Genomic DNA, 16,140 nt, shown 5'->3' on the forward strand with positions numbered 1-16,140 from the left:
TGTAATGCATTTTTCTACTTGGCTTCAGACTAAACATTACTCACTCAGTTCCAGGGTGTTTTCATGTTTCTGTTTGTTTGGCTTGGGAATAATAATCTTTGGTGGTATGAAGGTAATTCCATCCAAAATCTGGTGACATAGTGTTGTGGAGGGTAGTATCCTGTATATGTCCTGGTGACATAGTGTTGTGGAGGGTAGTATCCTGTATATGTCCTGGTGACATAGTGTTGTGGAGGGTAGTATCCTGTATATGTCCTGGTGACATAGTGTTGTGGAGGGTAGTATTCTGTATATGTCCTGGTGACATAGTGTTGTGGAGGGTAGTATCCTGTATATGTCCTGGTGACATAGTGTTGTGGAGGGTAGTATCCTGTATATGTCCTGGTGACATAGTGTTGTGGAGGGTAGTATCCTGTATATGTCCTGGTGACATAGTGTTGTGGAGGGTAGTATCCTGTATATGTCCTGGTGACATAGTGTTGTGGAGGGTAGCATCCTGTATATGTCCTGGTGGCATAGTGTTGTGGAGGGTAGTATCCTGTATATGTCCTGGTGGCATAGTGTTGTAGAGGGTAGTATAGGTGTATATGTCCTGGTGACATAGTGTTGTGGACTGTAGTATCCTGTATATGTCCTGGTGACATAGTGTTGTGGAGGGTAGTATCCTGTATATGTCCTGGTGACATAGTGAAGGTTATGTTGTGGAGGGTAGTATCCTGTATATGTCCTGGTGACATAGTGAAGGTTATGTTGTGGAGGGTAGTATCCTCTATATGTCCTGGTGACATAGTGAAGGTTATGTTGTGGAGGGTAGTATCCTGTATATGTCCTGGTGACATAGTGTTGTGGAGGGTAGTATCCTCTATATGTCCTGGTGACATAGTGAAGGTTATGTTGTGGAGGGTAGTATCCTGTATATGTCCTGGTGACATAGTGTTGTGGAGGGTACTATCCTCTATATGTCCTGGTGACATAGTGTTGTGGAGGGTACTATCCTGTATATGTCCTGGTGACATAGTGTTGTGGAGGGTAGTATCCTCTATATGTCCTGGTGACATAGTGTTGTGGAGGGTACTATCCTGTATATGTCCTGGTGACATAGTGAAAGTTATGTTGTGGAGGGTAGTATCCTGTATATGTCCTGGTGACATAGTGTTGTGGAGGGTAGTATCCTGTATATGTCCTGGTAACATAGTGTTGTGGAGGGTAGTATTCTGTATATGTCCTGGTGACATAGTGTTGTGGAGGGTAGTATCCTGTATATGTCCTGGTGACATAGTGTTGTGGAGGGTAGTATCCTGTATATGTCCTGGTGACATAGTGTTGTGGAGGGTAGTATCCTGTATATGTCCTGGTGACATAGTGTTGTGGAGGGTAGTATCCTGTATATGTCCTGGTGACATAGTGTTGTGGAGGGTAGCATCCTGTATATGTCCTGGTGGCATAGTGTTGTGGAGGGTAGTATCCTGTATATGTCCTGGTGGCATAGTGTTGTAGAGGGTAGTATAGGTGTATATGTCCTGGTGACATAGTGTTGTGGACTGTAGTATCCTGTATATGTCCTGGTGACATAGTGTTGTGGAGGGTAGTATCCTGTATATGTCCTGGTGACATAGTGAAGGTTGTGTTGTGGAGGGTAGTATCCTGTATGTGTCCTGGTGACATAGTGAAGGTTATGGTGTGGAGGGTAGTATCCTGTATATGTCCTGGTGACATAGTGTTGTGGAGGGTAGTATCCTGTATATGTCCTGGTGACATAGTGTTGTGGAGGGTAGTATCCTGTATATGTCCTGGTGGCATAGTGTTGTAGAGGGTAGTATAGGTGTATATGTCCTGGTGACATAGTGTTGTGGAGGGTAGTATCCTGTATATGTCCTGGTGGCATAGTGTTGTAGAGGGTAGTATAGGTGTATATGTCCTGGTGACATAGTGTTGTGGAGGGTAGTATCCTGTATATGTCCTGGTGACATAGTGTTGTGGAGGGTAGTATCCTGTATATGTCCTGGTGACATAGTGAAGGTTATGTTGTGGAGGGTAGTTTCCTGTATGTGTCCTGGTGACATAGTGAAGGTTATGGTGTGGAGGGTAGTATCCTGTATATGTCCTGGTGACATAGTGTTGTGGAGGGTAGTATCCTGTATATGACCTGGTGACATAGTGAAGGTTATGTGATGGAGGGTAGTATCCTTTATATGTCCTGGTGACATAGTGTTGTGGAGGGTAGTATCCTGTATATGTCCTGGTGACATAGTGTTGTGGAGGGTAGTATCCTGTATATGTCCTGGTGACATAGTGTTGTGGAGGGTAGTATCCTGTATATGTCCTGGTGACATAGTGTTGTGGAGGGTTTTATCTTGTATATGTCCTGGTGACATAGTGTTGTGGAGGGTAGTATCCTGTATATGTCCTGGTGACATAGTGTTGTGGAGGGTAGTATCCTGTATATGTCCTGGTGACATAGTGTTGTGGAGGGTAGTATCTTGTATATGTCCTGGTGACATAGTGTTGTGGAGGGTAGTATCCTGTATATGTCCTGGTGACATAGTGTTGTGGAGGGTAGTATCCTGTATATGTCCTGGTGACATAGTGTTGTGGAGGGTAGTGTCCTATATATGTCCTGGTAACATAGTGTTGTAGAGGGTAGTATACTGTATATGTCCTGGTGACATAGTGTTATGAAGGGTAGTATCCTGTATATGTCCTGGTGACATAGTGTTGTGGAGGGTAGTGTCCTATATATGTCCTGGTAACATAGTGTTGTAGAGGGTAGTATACTGTATATGTCCTGGTGACATAGTGTTATGGAGGGTAGTATCCTGTATATGTCCTGGTGACATAGTGTTGTAGAGGGTAGCATCCTGTATATGTCCTGGTGACATAGTGTTATGGAGGGTAGTATCCTGTATATGTCCTGGTGACATAGTGTTGTAGAGGGTAGCATCCTGTATATGTCCTGGTGACATAGCGTTGTGGAGGGTAGTATCCTGTATGTGTCCTGGTGACATAGTGTTGTAGAGGGTAGTATCCTGTATATGTCCTGGTGACATAGTGTTGTGGAGGGTAGTATCCTGTATATGTCCTGGTGACATAGTGAAGGTTATGTTGTGGAGGGTAGTATCCTGTATATGTCCTGGTGACATAGTGTTGTAGAGGGTAGTATCCTGTATATGTCCTGGTGACATAGTGAAGGTTATGTTGTGGAGGGTAGTATCCTGCATATGTCCTGGTGACATAGTGAAGGTTATGTTGTGGAGGGTAGTATCCTTTATATGTCGTGGTGACATAGTGAAGGTTATGTTGTGGAGGGTAGTATCCTGTATATGTCCTGGTGACATAGTGTTGTGGAGGGTAGTATCCTGTATATGTCCTGGTGACAGTATTGTAAAGGGTCGTATCCTGTATATGTCCTGGTGACATAGTGTTGTGGAGGGTAGTATCCTGTATATGTCCTGGTGACATAGTGAAGGTTATGTTGTAGAGGGTAGAATCCTGTATATGTCCTGGTGACATAGTGTTGTGGAGGGTAGTATCCTGTATATGTCCTGGTGACATAGTGAAGGTTATGTTGTGGAGGGTAGTATCCTCTATATGTCCTGGTGACATAGTGAAGGTTATGTTGTGGAGGGTAGTATCCTGTATATGTCCTGGTGACATAGTGTTGTGGAGGGTAGTATCCTGTATATGTCCTGGTAACATAGTGTTGTGGAGGGTAGTATCCTGTATATGTCCTGGTAACATAGTGTTGTGGAGGGTAGTATCCTGTATATGTCCTGGTAACATAGTGTTGTGGAGGGTAGTATCCTGTATATGTCCTGGTGACATAGTGTTGTGGAGGGTAGTATCCTCTATATGTCCTGGTGACATAGTGTTGTGGAGGGTAGTATCCTGTATATGTCCTGATGACATAGTGTTGTGGAGGGTAGTATCCTGTATATGTCCTGGTGACATAGTGTTGTGGAGGGTAGTATCCTGTATATGTCCTGGTGACATAGTGTTGTGGAGGGTAGTATCCTCTATATGTCCTGGTGACATAGTGTTGTAGAGGGTAGTATCCTGTATATGTCCTGGTGACATAGTGTTGTGGAGGGTAGTATCCTGTATATGTCCTGGTAACATAGTGTTGTGGAGGGTAGTATCCTGTATATGTCCTGGTAACATAGTGTTGTGGAGGGTAGTATCCTGTATATGTCCTGGTAACATAGTGTTGTGGAGGGTAGTATCCTGTATATGTCCTGGTGACATAGTGTTGTGGAGGGTAGTATCCTCTATATGTCCTGGTGACATAGTGTTGTGGAGGGTAGTATCCTGTATATGTCCTGATGACATAGTGTTGTGGAGGGTAGTATCCTGTATATGTCCTGGTGACATAGTGTTGTGGAGGGTAGTATCCTGTATATGTCCTGGTGACATAGTGTTGTGGAGGGTAGTATCCTCTATATGTCCTGGTGACATAGTGTTGTAGAGGGTAGTATCCTGTATATGTCCTGGTGACATAGTGTTGTGGAGGGTAGTATCCTGTATATGTCCTGGTGACATAGTGTTGTGGAGGGTAGTATCCTGTATATGTCCTGGTGACATAGTGTTGTGGAGGGTAGTATCCTGTATATGTCCTGGTGACATAGTGTTGTGGAGGGTAGTATCCTGTATATGTCCTGGTGACATAGTGTTGTGGAGGGTAGTATCCTCTATATGTCCTGGTGACATAGTGTTGTAGAGGGTAGTATCCTGTATATGTCCTGGTGACATAGTGTTGTGGAGGGTAGTATCCTGTATATGTCCTAGTGACATAGTGTTGTGGAGGGTAGTATCCTGTATATGTCCTGGTGACATAGTGTTGTGGAGGGTAGTATCCTGTATATGTCCTGGTGACATAGTGTTGTGGAGGGTACTATCCTCTATATGTCCTGGTGACATAGTGTTGTAGAGGGTAACATCCTGTATATGTCCTGGTGACATAGTGTTGTGGAGGGTAGTATCCTGTATATGTCCTGGTGACATAGTGTTGTGGAGGGTAGTATCCTGTATATGTCCTGGTGACATAGTGTTGTGGAGGGTAGTATCCTGTATATGTCCTGGTGACATAGTGTTGTGGAGGGTAGTATCCTGTATATGTCCTGGTAACATAGTGTTGTGGAGGGTAGTATCCTGTATATGTCCTGGTGACATAGTGTTGTGGAGGGTAGTATCCTGTATATGTCCTGGTGACATAGTGTTGTGGAGGGTAGTATCCTCTATATGTCCTGGTGACATAGTGTTGTAGAGGGTAGTATCCTGTATATGTCCTGGTGACATAGTGTTGTGGAGGGTAGTATCCTGTATATGTCCTGGTGACATAGTGTTGTGGAGGGTAGTATCCTGTATATGTCCTGGTGACATAGTGTTGTGGAGGGTAGTATCCTGTATATGTCCTGGTGACATAGTGTTGTGGAGGGTACTATCCTCTATATGTCCTGGTGACATAGTGTTGTAGAGGGTAACATCCTGTATATGTCCTGGTGACATAGTGTTGTGGAGGGTAGTATCCTGTATATGTCCTGGTGACATAGTGTTGTGGAGGGTAGTATCCTGTATATGTCCTGGTGACATAGTGTTGTGGAGGGTAGTATCCTGTATATGTCCTGGTGACATAGTGTTGTGGAGGGTAGTATCCTGTATATGTCCTGGTGACATAGTGTTGTGGAGGGTAGTATTCTGTATATGTCCTGGTGACATAGTGTTGTGGAGGGTAGTATCCTGTATATGTCCTGGTAACATAGTGTTGTGGAGGGTAGTATCCTGTATATGTCCTGGTGACATAGTGTTGTGGAGGGTAGTATCCTGTATATGTCCTGGTGACATAGTGTTGTGGAGGGTACTATCCTCTATATGTCCTGGTGACATAGTGTTGTGGAGGGTACTATCCTGTATATGTCCTGGTGACATAGTGTTGTGGAGGGTAGTATCCTCTATATGTCCTGGTGACATAGTGTTGTGGAGGGTACTATCCTGTATATGTCCTGGTGACATAGTGAAAGTTATGTTGTGGAGGGTAGTATCCTGTATATGTCCTGGTGACATAGTGTTGTGGAGGGTAGTATCCTGTATATGTCCTGGTAACATAGTGTTGTGGAGGGTAGTATTCTGTATATGTCCTGGTGACATAGTGTTGTGGAGGGTAGTATCCTGTATATGTCCTGGTGACATAGTGTTGTGGAGGGTAGTATCCTGTATATGTCCTGGTGACATAGTGTTGTGGAGGGTAGTATCCTGTATATGTCCTGGTGACATAGTGTTGTGGAGGGTAGTATCCTGTATATGTCCTGGTGACATAGTGTTGTGGAGGGTTGTATCTTGTATATGTCCTGGTAACATAGTGTTGTGGAGGGTAGTATCCTCTATATGTCCTGGTGACATAGTGTTGTGGAGGGTAGTATCCTGTATATGTCCTGGTGACATAGTGTTGTGGAGGGTAGTATCCTGTATATGTCCTGGTGACATAGTGTTGTGGAGGGTAGTATCCTCTATATGTCCTGGTGACATAGTGTTGTGGAGGGTAGAATCCTGTATATGTCCTGGTGACATAGTGTTGTGGAGGGTAGTATCCTGTATATGTCCTGGTGACATAGTGAAGGTTATGTTGTGGAGGGTAGTATCCTGTATATGTCCTGGTGACATAGTGAAGGTTATGTTGTGGAGGGTAGTATCCTGTATATGTCCTGGTGACATAGTGTTGTGGAGGGTAGTATTCTGTATATGTCCTGGTGACATAGTGTTGTGGAGGGTAGTATCCTGTATATGTCCTGGTAACATAGTGTTGTGGAGGGTAGTATCCTGTATATGTCCTGGTGACATAGTGTTGTGGAGGGTAGTATCCTGTATATGTCCTGGTGACATAGTGTTGTGGAGGGTACTATCCTCTATATGTCCTGGTGACATAGTGTTGTGGAGGGTACTATCCTGTATATGTCCTGGTGACATAGTGTTGTGGAGGGTAGTATCCTCTATATGTCCTGGTGACATAGTGTTGTGGAGGGTACTATCCTGTATATGTCCTGGTGACATAGTGAAAGTTATGTTGTGGAGGGTAGTATCCTGTATATGTCCTGGTGACATAGTGTTGTGGAGGGTAGTATCCTGTATATGTCCTGGTAACATAGTGTTGTGGAGGGTAGTATTCTGTATATGTCCTGGTGACATAGTGTTGTGGAGGGTAGTATCCTGTATATGTCCTGGTGACATAGTGTTGTGGAGGGTAGTATCCTGTATATGTCCTGGTGACATAGTGTTGTGGAGGGTAGTATCCTGTATATGTCCTGGTGACATAGTGTTGTGGAGGGTAGTATCCTGTATATGTCCTGGTGACATAGTGTTGTGGAGGGTTGTATCTTGTATATGTCCTGGTAACATAGTGTTGTGGAGGGTAGTATCCTCTATATGTCCTGGTGACATAGTGTTGTGGAGGGTAGTATCCTGTATATGTCCTGGTGACATAGTGTTGTGGAGGGTAGTATCCTGTATATGTCCTGGTGACATAGTGTTGTGGAGGGTAGTATCCTCTATATGTCCTGGTGACATAGTGTTGTGGAGGGTAGAATCCTGTATATGTCCTGGTGACATAGTGTTGTGGAGGGTAGTATCCTGTATATGTCCTGGTGACATAGTGAAGGTTATGTTGTGGAGGGTAGTATCCTGTATATGTCCTGGTGACATAGTGAAGGTTATGTTGTGGAGGGTAGTATCCTGTATATGTCCTGGTGACATAGTGAAGGTTATGTTGTGGAGGGTAGTATCCTGTATATGTCCTGGTGACATAGTGAAGGTTATGTTGTGGAGGGTAGTATCCTGTATATGTCCTGGTGACATAGTGAAGGTTATGTTGTGGAGGGTAGTATCCTGTATATGTCCTAGTGACATAGTGAAGGTTATGTGATGGAGGGTAGTATCCTGTATATGTCCTGGTGACATAGTGTTGTGGAGGGTAGTATCCTGTATATGTCCTGGTGACATAGTGTTGTGGAGGGTAGTATCCTGTATATGTCCTGGTGACATAGTGTTGTGGAGGGTAGTATCCTGTATATGTCCTGGTGACATAGTGTTGTGGAGGGTAGCATCCTGTATATGTCCTGGTGGCATAGTGTTGTGGAGGGTAGTATCCTGTATATGTCCTGGTGGCATAGTGTTGTAGAGGGTAGTATAGGTGTATATGTCCTGGTGACATAGTGTTGTGGACTGTAGTATCCTGTATATGTCCTGGTGACATAGTGTTGTGGAGGGTAGTATCCTGTATATGTCCTGGTGACATAGTGAAGGTTGTGTTGTGGAGGGTAGTATCCTGTATGTGTCCTGGTGACATAGTGAAGGTTATGGTGTGGAGGGTAGTATCCTGTATATGTCCTGGTGACATAGTGTTGTGGAGGGTAGTATCCTGTATATGTCCTGGTGACATAGTGTTGTGGAGGGTAGTATCCTGTATATGTCCTGGTGGCATAGTGTTGTAGAGGGTAGTATAGGTGTATATGTCCTGGTGACATAGTGTTGTGGAGGGTAGTATCCTGTATATGTCCTGGTGGCATAGTGTTGTAGAGGGTAGTATAGGTGTATATGTCCTGGTGACATAGTGTTGTGGAGGGTAGTATCCTGTATATGTCCTGGTGACATAGTGTTGTGGAGGGTAGTATCCTGTATATGTCCTGGTGACATAGTGAAGGTTATGTTGTGGAGGGTAGTTTCCTGTATGTGTCCTGGTGACATAGTGAAGGTTATGGTGTGGAGGGTAGTATCCTGTATATGTCCTGGTGACATAGTGTTGTGGAGGGTAGTATCCTGTATATGACCTGGTGACATAGTGAAGGTTATGTGATGGAGGGTAGTATCCTTTATATGTCCTGGTGACATAGTGTTGTGGAGGGTAGTATCCTGTATATGTCCTGGTGACATAGTGTTGTGGAGGGTAGTATCCTGTATATGTCCTGGTGACATAGTGTTGTGGAGGGTAGTATCCTGTATATGTCCTGGTGACATAGTGTTGTGGAGGGTTTTATCTTGTATATGTCCTGGTGACATAGTGTTGTGGAGGGTAGTATCCTGTATATGTCCTGGTGACATAGTGTTGTGGAGGGTAGTATCCTGTATATGTCCTGGTGACATAGTGTTGTGGAGGGTAGTATCTTGTATATGTCCTGGTGACATAGTGTTGTGGAGGGTAGTATCCTGTATATGTCCTGGTGACATAGTGTTGTGGAGGGTAGTATCCTGTATATGTCCTGGTGACATAGTGTTGTGGAGGGTAGTGTCCTATATATGTCCTGGTAACATAGTGTTGTAGAGGGTAGTATACTGTATATGTCCTGGTGACATAGTGTTATGAAGGGTAGTATCCTGTATATGTCCTGGTGACATAGTGTTGTGGAGGGTAGTGTCCTATATATGTCCTGGTAACATAGTGTTGTAGAGGGTAGTATACTGTATATGTCCTGGTGACATAGTGTTATGGAGGGTAGTATCCTGTATATGTCCTGGTGACATAGTGTTGTAGAGGGTAGCATCCTGTATATGTCCTGGTGACATAGTGTTATGGAGGGTAGTATCCTGTATATGTCCTGGTGACATAGTGTTGTAGAGGGTAGCATCCTGTATATGTCCTGGTGACATAGCGTTGTGGAGGGTAGTATCCTGTATGTGTCCTGGTGACATAGTGTTGTAGAGGGTAGTATCCTGTATATGTCCTGGTGACATAGTGTTGTGGAGGGTAGTATCCTGTATATGTCCTGGTGACATAGTGAAGGTTATGTTGTGGAGGGTAGTATCCTGTATATGTCCTGGTGACATAGTGTTGTAGAGGGTAGTATCCTGTATATGTCCTGGTGACATAGTGAAGGTTATGTTGTGGAGGGTAGTATCCTGCATATGTCCTGGTGACATAGTGAAGGTTATGTTGTGGAGGGTAGTATCCTTTATATGTCGTGGTGACATAGTGAAGGTTATGTTGTGGAGGGTAGTATCCTGTATATGTCCTGGTGACATAGTGTTGTGGAGGGTAGTATCCTGTATATGTCCTGGTGACAGTATTGTAAAGGGTCGTATCCTGTATATGTCCTGGTGACATAGTGTTGTGGAGGGTAGTATCCTGTATATGTCCTGGTGACATAGTGAAGGTTATGTTGTAGAGGGTAGAATCCTGTATATGTCCTGGTGACATAGTGTTGTGGAGGGTAGTATCCTGTATATGTCCTGGTGACATAGTGAAGGTTATGTTGTGGAGGGTAGTATCCTGTATATGTCCTGGTGACATAGTGTTGTGGAGGGTACTATCCTGTATATGTCCTGGTGACATAGTGAAGGTTATGTTGAGGAGGGTAGTATCCTGTATATATCCTGGTGACATAGTGTTGTGGAGGGTAGTATCCTGTATATGTCCTGGTGACATAGTGTTGTAGAGGGTAGTATCCTGTATATGTCCTGGTTACATATTGTTGCGGAGGGTAGTATCCTGTATATGTCCTGGTGACATAGTGAAGGTTATGTTGTGGAGGGTAGTATCCCGTATATGTCCTGGTGACATAGTGTTGTGGAGGGTAGTATCCTGTATATGTCCTGGTGACATAGTGTTGTGGAGGGTAGTATCCTGTATATGTCCTGGTGACATAGTGAAGGTTATGTTGTAGAGGGTAACATCCTGTATATGTCCTGGTGACATAGTGTTGTGGAGGGTAGTATCCTGTATATGTCCTGGTGACATAGTGTTGTGGAGGGTAGTATCCTGTATATGTCCTGGTGACATAGTGTTGTGGAGGGTAGTATCCTGTATATGTCCTGGTGACATAGTGTTGTGGAGGGTAGTATCCTGTATATGTCCTGGTGACATAGTGTTGTGGAGGGTTGTATCTTGTATATGTCCTGGTGACATAGTGTTGTGGAGGGTAGTATCCTGTATATGTCCTGGTGACATAGTGTTGTGGAGGGTAGTATCCTGTATATGTCCTGGTGACATAGTGTTGTGGAGGGTAGTATCCTGTATATGTCCTGGTGACATAGTGTTGTGGAGGGTAGTATCCTGTATATGTCCTGGTGACATAGTGTTGTAGTGGGTAGAATCATGTATATGTATTGGTGACATAGTGAAGGTTATGTTGTGGAGGGTAGTGTCCTGTATATGTCCTTGCCAAGAAATCCAAATTTATCAAACTCTAAATCTACATTTTTATAAAAACATGCAAATAAATGTGGGAGCTCAGGACCTCTCATGACAACTCTCTCTATCTCTCAATTCAATTCAATTTGCTTTATTGGCATGAAGTAACAATGTACATATTGCCAAAGCTTACTTTGGAGATTTACAATATTAACATAATATTATGTTAACAATATTAACACAACATTATTAACACAACCCACAGTTCTCAGCGTCCTCCCCCAACAGGACGGGTAGCCTACTCTCTGTAACCCACAGCTCTGTGCGTCCTCCCCCAACAGGACGGGTAGCCTACTCTCTGTAACCCACAGTTCTCAGCGTCCTCCTCCAACAGGACGGGTAGCCTACTCTCTGTAACCCACAGTTCTCAGCGTCCTCCTCCAACAGGACGGGTAGCCTACTCTCTGTAACCCACAGTTCTCTGCGTCCTCCCCCAACAGGACGGGTAGCCTACTCTCTGTAACCCACAGCTCTGTGCGTCCTCCCCCAACAGGACGGGTAGCCTACTCTCTGTAACCCACAGCTCTCTGCTTCCTCCCCCAACAGGACGGGTAGCCTACTCTCTGTAACCCACAGTTCTCAGCGTCCTCCTCCAACAGGACGGGTAGCCTACTCTCTGTAACCCACAGTTCTCTGCGTCCTCCCCCAACAGGACGGGTAGCCTACTCTCTGTAACCCACAGCTCTGTGCGTCCTCCCCCAACAGGACGGGTAGCCTACTCTCTGTAACCCACAGTTCTCAGCGTCCTCCCCCAACAGGACGGGTAGCCTACTCTCTGTAACCCACAGCTCTGTGCGTCCTCCCCCAACAGGACGGGTAGCCTACTCTCTGTAACCCACAGCTCTCTGCGTCCTCCCCCAACAGGACGGGTAGCCTACTCTCTGTAACCCACAGCTCTGTGCGTCCTCCCCCAACAGGACGGGTAGCCTACTCTCTGTAACCCACAGTTCTCAGCGTCCTCCCCCAACAGGACGGGTAGCCTACTCTCTGTAACCCACAGTTCTCTGCGTCCTCCCCCAACAGGACGGGTAGCCTACTCTCTGTAACCCACAGTTCTCAGCGTCCTCCCCCAACAGGACGGGTAGCCTACTCTCTGTAACCCACAGTTCTCAGCGTCCTCCCCCAACAGGACGGGTAGCCTACTCTCTGTAACCCACAGCTCTGTGCGTCCTTCCCCAAAAGGACGGGTAGCCTACTCTCTGTAACGACAGTTGTCAGGAATGGACCAAGGTGCAGCGGGTTGAGTGCTCATAATTAATTTTAATGAAACACTTACACAAACAAAACAAAACGATGGACGACGAATACAGACTTGACGGCTAAAGACAGCAATTCAAGTGACAACCTCCCACCAATTACAAACACAAACACACCCTAATATATAGGACTCTCAATCAAAGGCAACTAGACAACACCTGCCTTCAATTGAGAGTCCACACCCCAATTAACTAAACATAGAAACAGACTAACTAGTAAGACTAACAGAGCAGTGACCAAAAAACCCCGGAATACATAAATCCACTACCCTCTACATAATACACACACCCCGAACCACATAAACCAAATACCCTCTGCCACGTCCTGACCAGCCTACACTAACAGAATAACCCTCATACTGGTCAGAACGTGACACTCTCATCAGAGAGGTCTTTGAAACCTTGAATAAGGGTTTCAAATTTGGGGAAATGACACTCTCTAATTGTTTTATATTTTTGACATTTTGTCAGGAAATGCAGCTCCGTCTCAGGTTCTGCTGTTGTGCAGTGGTTGCACAGCCTTTCCTCTACAGGGAGCCAGGTTTTCCTGTGTCTACCCTTCTCAATGGCAAGGCTGTGCTCACTGAGCCTGTACTTTGTCAAGGTTTTTCTAGGGTTTTGATAAGTAACCATGGTCAAATAGTTTGCCACAGTATACGCTCTCTCTCTTTCTTTCTCTCTTTCTTTCTCTCTTCCTCTCTCTCTCTTTCTCTCTCTCGTCTAATAACTAATGTAGTCTAACAGTAGAAGATGGCATGGTGACATTGTGTTCTTTATTCGAGTATAGTGCTTTAAGGAGAATAGGGCTCATGGGATCATGGAGATGATACATGGATGACATGAGGGAGGGAGGGAGTCTGACTTTTAATTTGTGTCTGACTCTATTTCCCCCAATCTCTCCATCTCTCTATTCCTCCATCTATCCATCCCTCCATCTCTCTACCTCTCCATCCCTCCATCCCTCCATCTCGCCATCCCCCATCTCTCCATCCCTCCATCCTTCTATATCTCCATCTCTCTATCCTTCCATCTCTCATCCCTCCATCCCTGTACCTCTCCATCCCTGTACCTCTCTACCCCTCCACCCCTCCATCTCTCTATCCCTCCATCCCTGTACCTCTCTACCCCTCCATCCCTCCATCCCTCTACCCCTCCACCCCTCCATCCCTCCATCCCTCTACCCCTCCATCCCTCTATCCCTCTACCCTCTACCCTCCATCTCTACATCCCTCCATCTCTCCATCCTTCCACCTCTCCACCCCTCCATCCCTCTACCCCTCCATCCCTCCATCCCTCCACCTCTCCTTCCCTCCATCCCTCCACCTCTCCACCCCTCCATCCCTCCACCTCTCCATCCCTCCATCCCTCCATCTCTCCATCTCTCCATCCCTCCATTCATCCTTCCCTCCACCTCTCCACCTCTCCATCCCTAAATCTCTCCATTCCTCCATCTCTCCATCCCTCCATCTCTCCATTCCTCCACTTCTCCATCCCTCCATCCCTCCACCTCTCTCAGGAGCTGGTGTGGGTACGACCATCCAGAGCGGCGAGCAGACCGTCATCACTGTGAATGCGAAGGCTGCTGGAAAAGGAAAGGTGAAGATGAACAGATGTTGGCATCATAGAAAGATTCTGTTTCTTCTATTTGTTTGGTTTAGGGGTTAGGGTTAGAGTTAGGATTAGGGTTTAGGGTCAGAGTTAGAGTTAGGGTCAGGGTCAGGGTCTCTCCACTCCCTCCTCTCTCTCCTCTCTAGGTGACGTGCCTCTCCACCCCTCCCTCCTCTCTCTCCTCTCTAGGTGACGTGCCTCTCCACCCCTCCTCTCTCTCCTCTCTCTTCTCTAGGTGACGTGCCTCTCCACCCCTCCTCTCTCTCCTCTCTAGGTGACGTGCCTCTCCACTCCCTCCCTCCTCTCTCTCCTCTCTAGGTGACATAACTCTCCACTCCCTCCCTCCTCTCTCTCCTCTCTAGGTGACGTGCCTCTCCACTCCCTCCCTCCTCTCTCCTCTCTAGGTGACGTGCCTCTCCACTCCCTCCCTCCTCTCTCTCGCCTCTCTAGGTGACGTGCCTCTCCACCCCTCCTCTCTCTCCTCTCTAGGTGACGTGCCTCCCCACTCCCTCCCTCCTCTCTCTCCTCTCTAGGTGACGTGCCTCTCCACTCCCTCCCTCCTCTCTCTCCTCTCTAGGTGAAGTGCCTCTCCACTCCCTCCCTCCTCTCTCCTCTCTAGGTGACGTGCCTCTCCACTCCCTCCCTCCTCTCTCTCCTCTCTAGGTGACGTGCCTCTCCACCCCTCCCTCCCTCTCTCTCTTCTCCTCTCCCTCCCTCCTCTCTCTCCTCTCTAGGTGACGTGCCTCTCCCCTCCCTCCCTCCTCTCTCTCCTCTCTAGGTGACGTGCCTCTCCACTCCCTCCCTCCTCTCCCTCCTCTCTAGGGGACGTGCCTCTCCACTCCCTCCCTCCTCTCTCTCCTCTCTAGGTGACGTGCCTCTCCCCTCCCTCCCTCCTCTCTCTCCTCTCTAGGTGACGTGCCTCTCCCCTCCCTCCCTCCTCTCTCTCCTCTCTAGGTGACGTGCCTCTCCACTCCCTCCCTCCTCTCTCTCCTCTCTAGGTGACGTTCCTCTCCCTCCTCTCTAGGTGACGTGCCTCTCCTCTCCACTCCCTCTCTCCTCTCTCTCCTCTCTAGGTGACGTGCCTCTCCACTCCCTCCCTCCTCTCTCTCCTCTCTAGGTGACGTGCCTCTCCCCTCCCTCCTCTCCCTCCTCTCTAGGTGACGTGCCTCTCCACTCCACTCCCTCCTCTCTCTCCTCTCTAGGTGACGTGCCTCTCCTCTCCACTCCCTCCCTCCTCTCTCTCCTCTCTAGGTGACGTGCCTCTCCACTCCCTCTCTCCTCTCTCTCCTCTCTAGGTGACATGCCTCTCCACTCCCGCCCTCCTCTCCCTCCTCTCTATGTGACATGCCTCTCCACTCCCTCCCTCCTCTCTCTCCTCTCTAGGGGACGTGCCTCTCCCCTCCCTCCCTCCTCTCTCTCCTCTCTAGGGGACGTGCTTCTCCACTCCCTCCCTCCTCTCTCCTCTCTAGGTGACGTGACTCTCCCCTCCCTCCCTCCTCTCTCTCTCGTCTCTAGGTGACGTGCCTCTTCCCTCCCTCCCTCCTCTCTCTCCTCTCTAGGTGACGTGCCTCTCCCCTCCCTCCCTCCTCTCTCTCCTCTCTAGGTGACGTGCCTCTCCCCTCCCTCCCTCCTCTCTCTCCTCTCTAGGTGACGTGCCTCTCCACTCCCTCCCTCCTCTCTCTCCTCTCTAGGTGACGTGCCTCTCCACTCCCTCCCTCCTCTCCCTCCTCTCTAGGTGACGTGCCTCTCCACTCCCTCCCTCCTCTCTCTCCTCTCTAGGTGACGTAACTCTCCACTCCCTCCCTCCTCTCTCTCCTCTCTAGGTGACGTGCCTCTCCACTCCCTCCCTCCTCTCTCCTCTCTAGGTGACGTGCCTCTCCACTCCCTCCCTCCTCTCTCTCGCCTCTCTAGGTGACGTGCCTCTCCACCCCTCCTCACTCTCCTCTCTAGGTGACGTGCCTCCCCACTCCCTCCCTCCTCTCTCTCCTCTCTAGGTGACGTGCCTCTCCACTCCCTCCCTCCTCTCTCCTCTCTAGGTGACGTGCCTCTCCACTCCCTCCCTCCTCTCTCTCGCCTCTCTAGGTGACGTGCCTCTCCACCCCTCCT

The 16,140-nt window shown here is 47.4% G+C and overlaps 1 protein-coding gene across 1 annotated transcript in view; it reads left to right on the plus strand.

The window, feature by feature from the left end:
- The window catches only part of flna (filamin A, alpha (actin binding protein 280)), a 227,559-nt gene that overhangs the window by 176,733 nt on the left and 34,686 nt on the right, over positions 1 to 16,140 (plus strand). Inside the window, exon 30 of the mRNA XM_045696120.1 lies at positions 13,943 to 14,022. Coding sequence (XP_045552076.1) covers positions 13,943 to 14,022 — 80 coding nt within the window. The remainder of the gene's footprint in view (positions 1 to 13,942; positions 14,023 to 16,140) is intronic.

Source organism: Salmo salar, chromosome ssa15 (genome assembly GCF_905237065.1).
Source record: "Salmo salar chromosome ssa15, Ssal_v3.1, whole genome shotgun sequence".
NCBI classification, from domain to species: Eukaryota; Metazoa; Chordata; class Actinopteri; order Salmoniformes; family Salmonidae; genus Salmo; species Salmo salar.